This window comes from Podarcis gaigeae, assembly GCF_964106915.1.
Source record: "Podarcis gaigeae genome assembly, chromosome: 8".
NCBI classification, from domain to species: domain Eukaryota; kingdom Metazoa; phylum Chordata; class Lepidosauria; order Squamata; family Lacertidae; genus Podarcis; species Podarcis gaigeae.
In genome coordinates, this window is record NC_139684.1 from 23,959,038 (window position 1) to 23,975,257 (window position 16,220).

Below are 16,220 nucleotides of genomic sequence, written 5' to 3' on the forward strand. Positions count from 1 at the left end.
CCAGGCACTATTCATCTTTTACGAGACAAGAACAGCTTATGCGTCTGAGCAGGAGCTGTTCCCTCTGGGATATCCCTGCTTTCATTCCACATTATTCTCCGAAGATGTTTTCTGCATCTTTTTTTTTTTTTAGACCCTGTTAAGATGCCCAGAGGCAGCATTAGGCTGTGGGCTATATCTAACCCACAGAGAATTCCCGCTCTGCTGCCATGTGGTAACTCACCTTCATGTCAGTAGCTCTGGGCTGCAGAGGAATGAAAGCATTTCCAGAGGGGAAGCTGAGGCAAGCCAGATATGTCCCATGTTACCTCTCCCTGCCTTAAATTGTATGAATCAGGAGCATGGCGGGGGAGGGGGGGTTGAAAGGGAAATATTGTTTGTTTCTACCTCCAGACGCAGGATTTTTAAGGAACGGAATGTGCAGGAGATTGTCCTTACTTAGCTAACAAATGTATTATTTGATGACGATGTGTTTTACCCCACTCACACAGTGCCATGCAGAGATCAGTGAGAAGACAACCTCTGCCTTTGGGCTCACTACCTAAGAGACACGGCACAAAAGGAAAAGCGAAGGGAGGGAGGAGGAAAAAGCAAGCTCAGGCACTAACTCTTAGTAACAGAGGTTATAGCATGAGTGAACAAATTTGGGGAGGAGCCCCTAGCTGCTTGCCTTTCAGCTGAGTGGATGGAGTAGCCATGCAAAGTATTATTTGCTCCAATCTTTGCATTGGCTGCCAGTATGTTACCAGCTAAGTTCAAGGTGTTACTGCTATTGTATAAATTCCTAGAACCAGGTGACTTGAAGGACCACCTTGTCCTTTATACAGTGCCACAGTCATCTCCAGAAGGCCTCCTGATTCTCCCACCATCATCTCAAATTCATTCCATTTCTATGCGAACCAAGGCTTTCAGCATAGCGGCAACCAGCGCTTTTGGGGCACTGTTCCTTTTGAAATCAGACAGGCACCTGCAATCCTGATATTCCATTTCCCACTGAAAGCATTTTGGTTTTGCTGAGCTGTTTTGGGAGAATTCCTTTGTTCTGGCATTGTGTGTTTTAAAATGTCCAAAATGATTTTTATCGCACACGACCCATATACATATTATATATATATATAGTGGTGGTTTTCATTTTTTTTACCAAAATAAGTAAATTAATTAAAACTGTGGAGTCCTGAAACTGTATTTGCCTAGCACCTGCTTCAAATAAAATAGGCAGGTGGGTTTTTTATTTATTTTAAAAAAACTACTTTATTTTCTCAGGTTTTAATCAACACATCGTGGCTGGGTTTTTTGAGCTGCTTTGGAACTGCTGTTGTCGCATGATGAATTGCTTTGTGCTGTATTCTCAGTTGTATCAAAATGTGTATTGTAGCTGTTTTACTGCATTTTTAGTTAAAACAAAAATATTGCTCTCTCTCTCTATCATCCCTTCACCATCTGGTGCTGTAGCTGCTTGGGCAGCTGGGGGGGGGGGTTGAGCAATAGGGTTAGTGACACCCCTGAGAAGGCACGCAACCTGCTCAGCTAAAACCCTGGGGCGTTGCTGCCTTGTCCGTTTGCCCCACGCCTTTGGGGCTGTGCGTGCCGAGCTCTGACTTTCCGCTTTTCCTCTTCTGCAGTGGGAAGAAGTGAGTGGCTACGATGAGAACATGAACACGATTCGGACTTACCAGGTGTGCAACGTCTTTGAATCCAGCCAGAACAACTGGCTGAGGACCAAGTTCATCCGCAGGAGGGGCGCCCACCGCATCCACGTGGAGATGAAGTTTTCGGTCCGGGACTGTAGCAGCATCCCCAACGTCCCCGGATCCTGCAAGGAGACCTTCAACCTCTACTATTACGAGTCCGACTACGACGCCGCAACCAAGACGTTCCCAGCCTGGATGGAAAACCCCTGGGTGAAAGTCGACACCATTGCGGCAGACGAGAGCTTCTCCCAGGTGGACCTGGGGGGCCGCGTGATGAAGATAAACACTGAGGTGCGCAGCTTTGGGCCTGTCTCCAAGAATGGCTTTTACCTGGCCTTCCAGGACTACGGGGGCTGCATGTCCTTGATCGCCGTCCGCGTCTTCTACCGCAAGTGCCCTCGCATTATCCAGAACGGAGCTGTTTTCCAGGAGACGCTCTCAGGGGCCGAGAGCACGTCACTGGTAGCAGCTCGGGGTACTTGCATCCCCAACGCCGAAGAAGTGGATGTACCGATCAAGTTGTACTGTAACGGGGATGGGGAGTGGCTGGTCCCCATCGGGCGCTGCATGTGCAAGGCGGGCTATGAATCGGTGGAGAATGGGACGGTCTGCAGAGGTAAGATGACCTTCCATCCAGGGTCCATGTGGTTCCTCTGTGGTGGGTGCGCGGGGCAAGGAAAGGGAGAGGGAGCGGTATTCTCTGCCTCGTCTCGTGTCAGGGAATGGTCTGAAGATGGAGAACTGGAGGGAGAAGAGTCACCCCTCTTGGCCACAGCGTGTTCAGAAGCAGAGAGAGAGAGAGGAGCTGAACAGCTTAGTGGGGAGTTATCTAGTTATGAGATAATGACAACAGAACCAGACAGGAGGGAGCAGCTAGTTGAAATGTCACTGGAGAGTGTGAGGGACCCCCACCACCACCACGGACTCAGAGGTCTGAATGTATCAGAGAGCAAAGGAGTAAGAGGGAGGGAGGAACTTCCCACTGGCGCCCCAAATGCTGCGGAAGTCAGAAGGAGGATTTAGAGTAGCCAACTGCCCTCCTTGCGGAGAGCTGTGTATTTGTGCTCCCAACATAACGCTGTAATAAAAGGACTATAAATCAACTGCTCGTTAATTCGTATCAATGAAGTTACCGAAGGGAGGCGAGGACTCTCCACGCCTGACACCTCGCAATGGACGGTCAGTTTGGAATTGGCTCCCTAAAAAGCTGTTGGGTCAAAGGGAGATGGTGAGGAGGACTCACAAAAATGTAGCAAGTATATGCTGAAAATGCCAGGGTCATTTTATCACATGGGGTGGTCCTGTGAAATGGCAATGGGCTTTTGGGAAATAATTGATATGGGAAATAATGAATTGGAAAGGACGTTTAAATTGATAAGTCCTGAAAGCCGTTTTACTTGGAATAATGGGAACAGAGGTTGCAAGAAAGATGACAAGCTTATTTATATACAGTGGTACCTTGGGTTACAAACAGTCCTGCTTACAAACGCTTCGAGTTACAAACTCCACAAACCCAGAAGTAGGTGGCCCGGGTTATGAACTTTGCCCTGGGATATGAACGCAATCCATTTCTGGGGCCATGGAAGGCCGATGTAGGGAATGCATGCCTCGGGTTAAGAATGCTTTGGGTTAAGAACGGACTTCCAGAATGAATTAAGTTTGTAACCCGAGGTACCACTGTATGTGACAACAGCTGCTAGAATTTTTGTATGCACAGAACTGGAAAGGGAAAGGATGACCAAGTAAGAAGGAATGGCTTATGAAACTGATGAACTATGGTGAAATAGCAAAATTAACTGCCAGATTAAGAGGACATAATGACAAAGTGTTTAAGGAAGAATGGAGGTCACTGATGAATTATGTATCAAATTATCACCCATATATGAAGTCGCAGGCAGGATTTGAAATATAAGCAGTGGATTATTGAAAGATTAAATGGCTGCGGGTTTAGGTAATAAAAATGTGTGCGTTATAAAGCACACTTTATTAAAAAGGAGTAAAAAACAAGCATCAGGAAAGCAGGGGTAGGAAGTCAAGGAGAAACTTTGTATGTTAAAAAAAATGTATATGCTGATAAATGCTTTGAAATGTTTTTGGAGACTTCATAAAAATGATATAAAAAGGGGGGGGGGATAAGGGATAAGAAGGGACTTTCCATCTCATCTTGTGGTGGTCGTCAGGTACTTGATACAGAACTTGATTCAGTGGCTACCCATGTCCTCAGAGAAGATGAAACAGTGTTGTTGTTGCATTTATATCACACCTCTTTCTCCAAGGAGTTCAAAGTGGCCCACATGGTTCTCCCCCTTGTCATTTAATCTCCACAACAACCCTGCAAGCTAGGTTAGGCTGAGAGGCAGCGACTGGCCCAAGGTCACCTAGTGAGTTTCATGGCTGAGTGGGGATTTGAACCCTGGTCTCCCAGGTCCTAGTCCCACACTCTAACCACTGCACCACACTGGCTTCTAATAAAAGAGGAGAGTTCTAAAGTGACTCACAATGCAACCTGCACCAGGTAATATTGCCAGGTCTGTTTTTTGTTTCAGCCCCTCAATATTTTATCTGTGTTGCGTCTGTATCCCAGTTGCTGATCACAGCACAGAATGGGTTGCGGAAACATTTTTCCACCTGGCAAGACAAATATTTCATTTTCAATGCACGCACAACTCTGAATAATATGAACTGAGCATATCTGAGTATTTCTATATGAGCGTTAACCTCTGCACTTTGTCAGTATGGCACCACAGACTCACCTGATGTGCAGTCGCATTTTGTGTTTTCGTAAGTGAACAGCATGAGGATACGACAAAGTTGTTGTGTGTTCCGGAGGCTCTTCTGGGTACGGGGAAGCTCAGAAGGCCACAGCTTGGATGGGGAGGTCCTAAGCAGTTCTTAAGCACAGGACCTGCAGAATTGCCACCTGCACGTTTGTTTTATTTCCATTCATAGCCAAGTCTTGCAATTTGCAAGCTGGTTAAAGTCAGCATCTTGAATGGGCCTTGAATGGAAAGATTCCATTTTCAGTACCAATAGGACCATCAATAGGATGAAGTGGGATGCTACATAGTATAAGGAAATAAATCCATAGGAACATGGCAAAGCCCACCCCAGCCTTGGAAGGTAGCTGGAGAAGCATTAGAGGGAAGATTTTTGGCAATCAATCCCTAGTTTAGGTGTCTCTTGAGGAGGGATGCGGGTGGCACTGTGGTCTAAAACACAGAGCCACTTGGGCTTGCCGATTGGAACGTCGGTGGTTCGAATCTCCTCGATGGTGGCTAGCTCCTGTTACTCTGTCCCAGCTCCTGCCAGCCTAGCAGTTTAAAAGCACACCACTGCAAGGAGATAAATAGATACCACTGCGGCAGGAAGATAAACAGTGTTTCCGTGCGCTCTGGTTTCCTTCATAGTGTTCTGTTGCACCAGAAGCGGTTTAGTCATGCTGCCCACATGACCCAGAAAGCTGTCTGTGGACAAACGCTGGTTCCCTTGGCCTGAAAGCGAGATGAGCACAGTAACGCCATAGTTGTCTTTGACTGGACTTAACCATCCAGGGGTCCTTTACGTTACCTGTACCTTGTCTTTTGAGAAGCAGTTCTGTGTTGTTGCCACTCAGTTCATGTGTCAAACAGCCATCCCATAATTTTTGGCACTGCCTGTCAGTCTGGATGCTGGTGGTCAAGTCCATGGTAGAGTAGGGAACCTCCTTTCGCCCAAGCGTGGCATTCATGAGTGGGCAACCTTGCAGTGGCCATATGCAGCAGATGAGATTCTTACCTTTATACTATAGGGTGCATTCTAGACATGAAAGAATTCAGAGGTTTACACACAAACACAGAGAGAGGCACAGACAATACAGGAAGGCAGACACACCTCTATATAGGTAAGCCAGAGTCATTAAGGACACCTTCCAGCCAGGCACTTGAGGAGGTCATCAAGCCCAGGCATGGCCTGGGCAGAGTCCCAAGGGCCAGATGGAAAGGCTTGGAGGACCACATTCAACTGGGCCTGCAGTCCCCCACCACTGACTTAAGAGGCAGGTCCCTGGACTCTGATCATGGCCAGCTCAGGTTTTGCCTGCAGCCCTCCTTCAGGGTGCTTCTCCCTGTTCAGGAATGCCCAAAAGGCCCCCAGGGAATGGCTTGGCAGGCATCAGACCTGAGTTGCCAAGCGCTGGGGTGGTCTGCCTTCTGGGAGACTCGGCCAGCCTTGAAGGAAGGGGGTTTCTTCCCTCTGGGCCCCTTTGGGATGTGTGTGTGTGTGTGTGTTTGTAGGGGGTGGGCGGCCCACCTCTGCTCCTCGCCTTGCTGCGAACACCCATCCGCAGCAGCGCTGAGCAGCAGAGTTGCTTCACAGCCTTTTGTCGCCGCCTGAGATAACTCCCAGCTCCTTTAATTAAAGACAATTACTGCTTTCAGGCCCTCTCCCGGCTCGGCCGCCTTGTTTGCAAACACACAGCTGCGGGTGCTTTTGTGTCCCTCGAGCACACGCACACAGAAGGCTTCCTCCTCCCTCCCACCCCCACCACAGCCACACAGAGCCGCCTCTATTATCGGCATCGCAGTCCAGGCACCAATGAGAGAGTAGCGGGTGGAGACCAAAGCTTTGCAGCAGCACAAGAGAAAAAAAGACCTAGAAGGGTTGGATGCACTGTGTTTGTCTTTGTGCGTGCGTGTGTGTTTGCAAATGCAAAATGGGGCTCCTGTACCTTTAATGGTGCCGAAGGAAGAAGTTTCAGCAAACACCAAGGGTTTTCACTTCTTCAGCTCTGCAACAGAACGAGCACTTCACATCTCTCTTCCTTCTGTGCAATGTTTAATGGGAGAGGACGTAGGAACATGGGTAGCGGCCTTATACGGAGCATTGCTCCATCAAGCTCAGTATCATCTGCCTTGACTAGCAATGGGCAATGGAATTATGGGCTGCATCAATGGAATTGTAGTGTCGAGCTCAAGGGAAGTCATAGTCCTACTCTATTCCGCCGTGGTCAGACCACACCTGGAGTCCTTTGTCCATTTTGGGGTACCACAGTTTATGAAGGGCATTGACAAGCTGGAACGTGTGCAGAGGAGGGTGACCAAGACGATCAAGGGTCTGGAAGCCAAGCCTTCTGAGGAACGGTTGAAGGAGTTGGGTATGGTCAGCCTGGAGAAGTGAAGACTGAGAGATGAAATGATAGCAGTCTTCAAATACCCAAAGGGCTGTCACATGGCGAATGGAGCATGCTTGTTTTCTGCTGCTCCAGAGGGTAGGACCCAAACCAATGGATTCAAATTCCAAGAAAGGAGATTCTGGCTAAATAGGAGGGAGAACTTTCTGACGGTCAGAGTTGTTTCACAGTGGAATGGACTCCCTCAGAAGGTGGTGGGTTCGCCTTCATTGGATAGCCCTATCCAATGCCCTTTTAAAATGTGGCTCTTTTGGGGGGGGGTTGTTATTTTTATTTTTATTGTATATATTGTGGTTTTTATGTTGATCTTTTCAGTGCACCGCCTTGAGGCCTCTGGGTATAGGGCGGTACATAAATTAGAATAAGAATAAGAATAGTCCTCTGGCAGGGATTCTTTCGATGTGATTCCAGCACTGCAGGAGATTGGACTAGATGATGCCCGTGGTTCCCTTCCAATAACAAATCTATGATTCTATTGCTGCTGAACTACATCCTCTTTCCGTGTGTGATCTATCAACCCTGAGCTATCATGCCTGGCCATTGGATTTTCTGGCTGGGGGCTGATGGGAGTCTAACAACATCTTATGGGACTTTAACAACTTTTTATGGACACTATGTTGGCTTCCTTTGATCTCTCCACTTCCCTTTGCTTGTTGACCCCAGTCTCTATTCAAGGAGCTACTGCCCATTGCCCATTCAACCCCCCACCCCCAGCTTGCATCACAGAGGAGTTAGTACATAGAAAGTTCAATATTCTCTGTAGCAGTGGTGGTCCACCACCGCTTTGAGCAGCACTGTGGTAGGAAATAAGGTCATGCTGCAAGATGGTCTTGCAGAACCCACTTGTGGAGAAGATTAAAACTCACCCTTGCTGCATAAGGCAGAGGTCTGGACTGTTTACCCTAAAAGACACACACACACACACACACACACACACATCATTTTAAAAATATGTGAACCACTTTTCACTTCCCAAAGCAAGAATCTCTGTTTTGCTTTGCCCCCGTGTTCAGTCCTCTGTGACAGAGGGTGTCTTTCATGTCGACCTGCCACTTTTGTGAGGTGGAAGGAAAACCCTCAGTTACTGAGCAGCAAAAGGAGAAGAAAGAAGCAGGCTCCGTTAAATACATTTGGAAACAATGAGAGACTACTAAATGGTTTTTTAAAACACATGCACAGCCCCCCTCCCCGACTCCTGGAAGTCTTATTTATTAGTTGTGAGTCATTCTTTGGTTTTTCTTATTGCTTCTTACAAGATTGCTGATTCTTGGTTCCCCGCAGGCCTCCCTTGCTGGCTCTTAAACTTTCCGTTCTGTTTTCAGCTGGTTTGGATGATGGGGAGAGTCAGGAACAAAATGCATCTGTAATATTATGCATAATGTTTGTCACATTATGTGTGTGGAGAGAGAGAGCATCCTCAAACCAGCTGCTTTTATGTGGATCCCAAAGCAGCCACAGGGTCTTGATCCAGAACTTGTGATTGTGTCCAATGTGACTCCCACTCTGAGTACATCCACTGAAGTTAATGGACATGGCTCACTCAGGTTCAGTGGGTCTGTACTGAACTTAGCTGGAGACAACCCATGCTCCCTGTCTCAGATGTGGGGCCCCATGCCAACTTCCTGCTTAGAAAAAAAAATGCTTGTCTTTATTTGGTCTGGACCCTGGATTGGGAGCACACTCCAGTTCAGACCTCTATGGCTTCTTTTTTTATTTAAAATATTTTCTCTCTGTTTTGATAATTCCTGAATGCACCTCTTTCCTAATCAATCGATGGAGAATGCTCACCAAGCTGGGAGGGTGCAATTTTTGGCACAGCATTGCCTGAGAACTTCCTTAAACTCTGTAAGTCAGGGATCACCGACGTGGCATTCTCTAGAAGTTTTGGACTACAACTCCCATCATCCCTGGCTATCGGTTGTGGAAGTAAGGGCTGCAGGAAGTCAAAATCCAAAGCAACTGGATACTACCATGCTTGCATGGTGTAATAGAAATCTAGGTGTAAATAGAAATCTCAGGAAAAGAAGGCCAATCATTGTATTTATCCACAAACTTGATAGATGGGCAGAAGTAGATGCTTACCTTAGCTAGGCTGTGCGTGTCTGTGCTTTAAAAACTAACTAACAAATCTTGAGTTTAAATGATGCAGTGGAAATTTACTGAGCAGCAAACTGCAAGACTGCAGAACAACCCACAAGGCAGAGGGAGAAACCACAAGGTTCGCCTTGGAATAAAACCAAAGGCTTGGGGTTGAGTTTTATATTTCCTCCCTCTTAGATCAGGAGAGAATGTAGGCAGGGGTTGTAGCAGGGGGAGCTCCTGGCTTTTGCTGAAGCCGGTGCAGCACCTTCCCTTCCCTTGTAACCTTGTCTGAAATATTTACACATTTAATGTGTGAGAAACCGGGGGCACCTGCACAATTCTGTGTGTTTTTGCATGGCTATTCGGGGTTTGTCTGTTTGTAAAAGAGAGAGATTTTCTTGCCTATGTGGCTGTCTCCCACCCAACCTCAAATTGCACGCGCCCTAGAATGCTCAGGAATTGTACCAGACACCAGTGTAGAGCCCTGGGAATAAAAGCAAGAAAGAAGTTTAGCTGTAATGTTGTAATGTGGAAACCTTTCTTTACATCAAGACGGATACAATTTGTCCATCTATTTATTGTGTTGTAGCCAGAGCTAGTCCTACTTGAAGCAGACATACTTAAATCAATGCACATGCCTAACTTGGTTCCAATGGATTCCAGGAGGACTGCTTTGACTAAATCCTAGTTGTATGCGGCTCTGTTGTCACTATTGCTTACACTTATCCATTGCTTACCGCACAAGATGTCTCAAAGCGATTTACACGATACAATATTCAAAATTCGTTAGGAAGGTAAAAGAACGTTAATTGGCAAAAGTGCTCATCCTGAAATTGCATTAGCAGCAGTAGCTGTGATCCCTGCATCACAAGGGGTTGGACTAGATGAACGTTGGGGTCATAAGATTTTCTGATTCTATCACTGTCGTCTATCCCAGTATTGATTAAGATGGTTAGGAGCAGCTCTCCAAAGTCTCGGACCCTTTTTAACTCAGGGTTGCGAAATGTGCTGCTCTCTGGGAGCTGTTGGACTTCAGCTCTCATCATCCCTAACCATTGGCTGTGCTGACTTGGGGTTGGTGGGAACTGGGGCCCTACAATGGACAGAGGGTCCCTGTTTTAACTGGAGCCACCAGGTGAAGGCAGGTGAAGCAGGTGAACTAAGGTCCCTCAGCCCAGTGGAAGCCTAGAACCACAAGCTGCAGCTGCACATATCCAATTTTTGCAGAAGGTGATTTAGGGCTTTGCGAATTAACCTGAGAATCATTGCTTGTTATAACCTAGATTTCAGCAGCCTCATTTTAGCAGTGTGTTATTGACTGACTGCCAGAACAGAATGGCAGAATAGACTGCCAGGCATCTTTATTTATGATGATGAGGTGTGTCCCCACCCCCCTTTTTTCTAAACTGAAACTGCTTTTCTCACCTGCTTTCTTTCTGAGAGCATCTCCATTTATGAATCTCCATAAAAGAAGGTAATAGGGTGGTGGGAGGGGGATGGATTGCCATGAATGCATGCACCCGTGCATTGTTTTGTTGTGTGTGGTTATTAGCAAATTTAAGTCAGAATATTCAGAATTTCTGAAGGGGGGCACGACCCAAATTGAGCAAGTAATAGTAAATAAAAGTTGCACCAGTTATTATTATTTTTTTTAAAAAAAACAGCAACACACAATAACCTTTCAAACAACTTGGGGCCAAAGGACCTTAAATTTCACCTGATTCCTTGAACACTGAAATTTCCCCTTTTTGTGCTTTGTGTCTTTACCAGAGACTGAGCCTTTAGTGCCCTGTGGAACTCCTTGCCAGTAGAGGTCTGGCAGGAGTCCTCTCTGCCTTCTGCTGGGCTTTTAACAGGTCGTGGGCCTTCCTTCATTGGAGATCAATGCCTCCCTCGGCCAGCCGGGCCTTGCGCTCTTCTCCTGCCTCGTTTTTTGCAGATGCCCCTCCACCCGGCTTTCAGCAGCTCTCTGTTTTGTGTATGTGTGTCTCTGTCTGACTGCATTTCCTAAGCCCCGCTGTGAGCACTGAGCCCGTTGCCATAGAAACCACTTTAGGCAGCTGGAATCTGTGCCCCACTGGCATGGCTGGCATGATTGGCTGGTTGTGTTGGCTGCTGGCCTCCTGCCCCTTGCAGGATGCCAGGCTGTGGCAGAAAGGCATTTCACATCCCCCCCCCCCTTCCCACACAGGAAGAAGATCTGGGATAGGTGTTTTTTTTCCTCCCCACCCCCACTTCTGTTCCTCTCTCCCAGTTCTCTGGATGTAGGGAAAACTTGCCAGTTCCTTCTTTAACAACTTTGCTTAAAACATCTTGGTAGGGTATCTGAAAAGGCCTTTCTGCAGCTCACATCTTGGACAGATGCTGTTAGTTTGGTGGGGATGGTAGCGGCTGGATGGGTCAGGCTAAAACAGCTTCCTGCGTCTGAACCACACTGAGCTCTAATGTTTCTTTTCAGCAACAGCTAGCCTTGAACCGGGCCTCACTGATGAGCAGCAGGTCCTGTCTCAGTTGCCAGCTTCGCCATCCCTGAAAGGTGCTTAAGTTAAGATGCGTGAGCATCACAGCTTCTGTGATGGAGCCCTTTATGTCAGAGGATGGCTCTGTGTCCAGTTCTGGTCAGCACAAATTAAGGAGGATATTAAGAAGCTGAAATGTGTGCAGAAGCATAGCTGTCAACATTTCCCATTTTTAAAGGGAAATTCCCTTATTCCGAATAGGATTCCTCGCAAGAAAAGGGAAAAGTTGACAGCTATGTGCAGAAGAGGGTGGGCAAGATTATCAAGGGTCTGTAAACCAGGCCTTATGAAGAATGGTGGAAGAAGTTCAGTATATTTAGCCTGGAGAAAGGAAGGCTGAGAAGTGATAAAGCAGCCATCTTCAAATAGCCCAATTGCTGCCCCATGGAAGATGCAGCAAGCTTGTTTTCTGCTGCTCCAGAGAGCAGGACCCAAACCAATGGATTCAAACGGCAAGGAAGGAGCTTCCAACTAAAGCATAGGAAGAACTTCCTGACCATAAGAGCTGTTTGACAGCAGAACAATCTCCAAACAGGCTACAAGCTGGCTGGTGTGTGCACAGCCTTTGAAAAGATGTTGCCTTTTTGCCTATAAAATGAGGATTTTAGGGTAGACTGTATGCAAAAAATGTGCAGAATCCAGATGGGGCAGACTGGAAATAAGACTGACTCCAGGTCTTTCAGGGACAAACTAGATGCGAGAGAGTGGACCTCAGGGCCATCCAATGGCTCTGAACGCTGGAAGATTCAGGGCAAAGAAAATAAAGTATTTCTGCCTTTGACAATTGCTCAGGTGCAAATAATGTTGTTTCTAATGTGGCAGTTTGAGGGTGGGAATGCTAAGTGATGCCGTAGGTTGCTGTCATGTGTTGTTAAAGTGTCAGGCATGTTCATCCACAAGATCTCCCTTTTGGCATGACTGTATCATTTATTGATGAGTCCAACAGGCTGTGACTCTCAGAATTGAAGTGTTCAGCAACTGGTTGTCCCACTTTTTTTGGTCAAAAAATTGTCAATTTGTGGTTTCCGATATGTGTATGACACTCCAGATTTCCATTACCATCTACCTATGTGTGTGGGTTTTTTTGGAGATGGTGGTTAACCCTTTGTCCCAATCTGGAGTTGCTCCATCACGCCTGCTATTTTGACCGGGGGAGCCCATTTCTTCCAAAGGAAACTTCTATCCCCATGCAAGTAGCAAGCATGGGGGGGGGCAGCAGATCTAGATTGGGATCATAGTGGAGGGGGGCACTGGACCCCAGACCAAATATCCTTTGCTTCTTATTTATTTTTCAAAAATCTTTGTGTGCCCTCCTCCTAACCTGCCTCGCAGGACCGTTGCAAGGACAAAAACAGAAGGGACAGAACCGCGTAGGGTGCCTTGAGCTCCTCAACATTGAAGCAGGATATGAATGCAGTGAAACAGATGTATAAATAATAGTAGCTGTGTAATTGGCAACAGCTGCCCTGACAGCTGCTGGTGGACACCCATCCTGCGCTAAGCCTGAGCATCTTCCAGGAGGTGTCTCTGGGAAATATATCTTTCTCTCTGTGTGTGTTTTTATCAGGGTGCCTGTGGTTAGGTAGTGAGCTTTAAATGAGCAAGAGTGGCCTCTGAAAGGGACTTCTTAGCTTGCTGGAAATGGCTCCTTCGAGCTGTGATAAGCAGTGGATATTTCAAATGGCACAGCTGGTCATCTGTCCCTTCTCTGCACACTGAGAGTGATGGGGGAATTTGGGTTTATCGGGGAAAGACTGTAGCTCAGTGGAAGAGAATCTGCTTTACATGCAGAAGGGCTCAGCAAATGGCTCATGTCCAAAATATCTGAAAGACTGCCTCATTTCCTACAGACCCTCTCAAGGGTTGAGATTAACAGAGAGGGCCCTCTTGGTAGTCCCTTCACCCCCAGAGGCTCTGGGTAGTGGCAGCCCAGGAGAGGGTGATCTTGTGCAAAGATAATGCCTTTTCAGCTCTCCCGTCATTCCATCCCACCTCAGTTGTTTCTTTTTTTTTAAGAATAATTTTTTATTAACCGACCAATCACATCAAATCAAACCAAATTACATAAATTCCAAATTACACAGCCAAATTTTAAATTTTTGTTGGGGGTACCCATATTTCAAGTTCTGAAGGGGATCCAATCAGCTTCTTGCTTCTTACTGCTGTTTTAATGTCCACAAATCTAACCTTATGATGTTCACAGTACTATCCAGTCCTTTCTTCTTGTTTTTCCACATCTCTTCTTGTTATTTTCATATATTTTTCCTTTCTCTTTGTGACCTCTGATAGTCTCCACAAGCTGGTTAGACAGTTTGTAATCCTGCGTGGATTTTTTTTTTATCCAGTAGCCATATCCAGACGTTTTCCATGTAACATCACTTCCATACATCCAAACAGTCTTAGCGTCATTAATCTTCACCAATCTGCCTCCTTTCTCAAAACCTCTAAGGAGATTCACCAGGAATGCAGTCTGAAAACAAGTCCGTTCCTTCTCTCGGCTATAAATCCTTTGGCAAGATGGCGACTCCGAATTAATTGCTGCGCCATTCCAAAAGCTCTTATTGCTTCTCGATCTCCATAAAGCATGCTTTTGGTTAAAGTTTATCTCCACACAGACCTTAATCATCCTGCTTGGGTCAGTTCAACTGACGATTCTAATGAGGAGGGGTTCTTGTAAATCACATAGAAGGAAAGTAAAAAAGGTCCCCCCCCCCCCATTCAGTCCCATTGTCAACATACCCAGCCTTTGGTGTATCTTCATCGTAAAATATTCCTGTTTCTCCAACTCGTCGTCTTCTTTCGCAGAGGTCACTTAAATCAGTGTTTCCCAACCTTGGGTCTCCAGCTGTTTTTGGACTACAACTCCCACCATCCCTAGCTAGCAAGACCAGTGGTCAGGGATGATGGGAATTGTAGTCCAAAAACAGCTGGAGACCCAAGGTTGGGTAACACTGACTTAAATTAGCAGACTTCACTCCCCTTCTTCACTTGAAATATGTGCATTTGCTTCTTTTGTAATTAATTATTCCAAATTGCTGCAGCTAGTGCGCGATCAGAGACAGTGTCCAGGAGAGCCGAGGTCCACACGGGGGCATTCTGCCTATGGCCCTCACCCCCTTCTTTCGAATTAGGGGGTGATTTATGGGCACAGCAGGCAAGGGCAGTGTTCCCCATTTCCTTGGGGCAACAAGGGAGGCTGCCTACTCCCATAACAGCCTCTTAATTACCCCATGTGGGTCGGAGAGATGGTATTGTCGGCCATCTTCCAATGCGCCCCCTAGTGGGCCCCCCACCTCAGTTGTGTCTTAGTGGCGTGGCCCATGCACAGACAAAGCACTTAGCAAAATCAGAATCCATTTTTACATACATCTATATCCAGAGAAAGACCCTCAGTTAGAGAAGAATTTAATATCTTTATCACCCAACCACAGGTGATGCTTCCTAATATCCCAGACGTCTTGGAACTGCCACACATTATCAGGACATTAAACATAACACTCTGTACTCATCAATTAAATTATGGGACTTTTCCTGTCTCCGGTACAGTGAGACACCTGGACAACACGTGCCATTTTTCCAGCGAAGGAGGACTCCAGATCGGATGTTTTGCTTGCTTGTTGTCAGAGGGGAGGAAGCTGGGCGAGACGGCTTGTGTTGCAATATTGGCACTTAGCAATATCCTCGCAAATGCTTAATCAGTAACTTAAAAAGATGCTTTAATCAGCAAAAATCACTGAGGGACCAACAAATTATAAGAGAAACTGCACAATTATGGTAAACATTGGACCAGAGCCAGGACACTGCCAGTTCAGAAGACACACTAAATATGCAAGATTCTTAGCTGTGTCCATTACTGAGCTCAGCGTCCCAAAGATGGATAATTTTAAAGAAGAAACCAGCATTGTTTTATTAATGGTGTTAGAAACTTGCTATCCAATAAAATGTATTTTTATCACATGCATCCCTATTGCATCCCCAAGTTTTCTTTCCCCTCAGCATAAAGTATCTTCCAGCTGCCATTCATAGCTCCATCCCACTCAACAAAGAGAAACTGCCAGAGACCCTTTTTCACTTAAAGGGCCGCATTATGTCATGAACATGTTTCTCAGGGCCGCATGTGAGGGTTGTGTGTCACCTGAGGCAAAAGCGGGCGAGACCAGAGGCCAGTATGGGTGGAGTAATGGAGGAGACTCTCACAGTGGATTGCATTTGAGCCACGCTACTCATGGTGACATAACATCTTGATCCAGGCAAGTGAGAGCCATCAGCATGGATAAAGGACACGTTCCAGCCAGCCAGAAAACACTTGAGGGCATTCTGGAGCAGCAGCAGTGAGGGGTGGAGCCTGGAGAGAGGGATGTGTGGGAAGAGTCCCAAGAATGAGGGCCAGTGCCAGAAGCAGGTCATCAATAAATCACACGGCGTCAGTGAAGTGAACTCTTTATTCAAGGAAGCAAGGTTGACTCAGGAGGCCAGGCCTAATGAGCACAGCAACGCATCCTGGTGGATCTTGCCCCTATGAGGCAGTTGTGGGGACTGAAGGTCCCCGCCTTCCCACAGTTCCCTCAGTCCTCTCCTCACCCAGGTTCTTCCCAAGCAGTCTGAGTCATTGCCACTGTGCCTGACTTTGCTCCACCCTCTTCATACCTCTTCTGGTTCTGGGAGACCAGGGGGAGGGGAGCTTGCCACAGCAGGAGAGGAAGACGCTCTGGCTCCTTCACCAGCCTGACTCATTTCTTCCTCTTGGCCCCCCCTCCTCTC

General features: G+C 46.8%; 1 protein-coding gene across 12 annotated transcripts in view; it reads left to right on the forward strand.

Annotated features, from left to right (window-relative positions):
• Positions 1-16,220, forward strand: part of EPHB2 (EPH receptor B2) — a 114,560-nt gene that overhangs the window by 37,563 nt on the left and 60,777 nt on the right. For all 12 annotated transcript variants that reach the window (XM_083752490.1, XM_083752495.1, XM_083752497.1 and 9 more), the window contains exon 3: positions 1,623-2,307. In XM_083752490.1, coding sequence (XP_083608616.1) covers positions 1,623-2,307 — 685 coding nt within the window. The remainder of the gene's footprint in view (positions 1-1,622; positions 2,308-16,220) is intronic.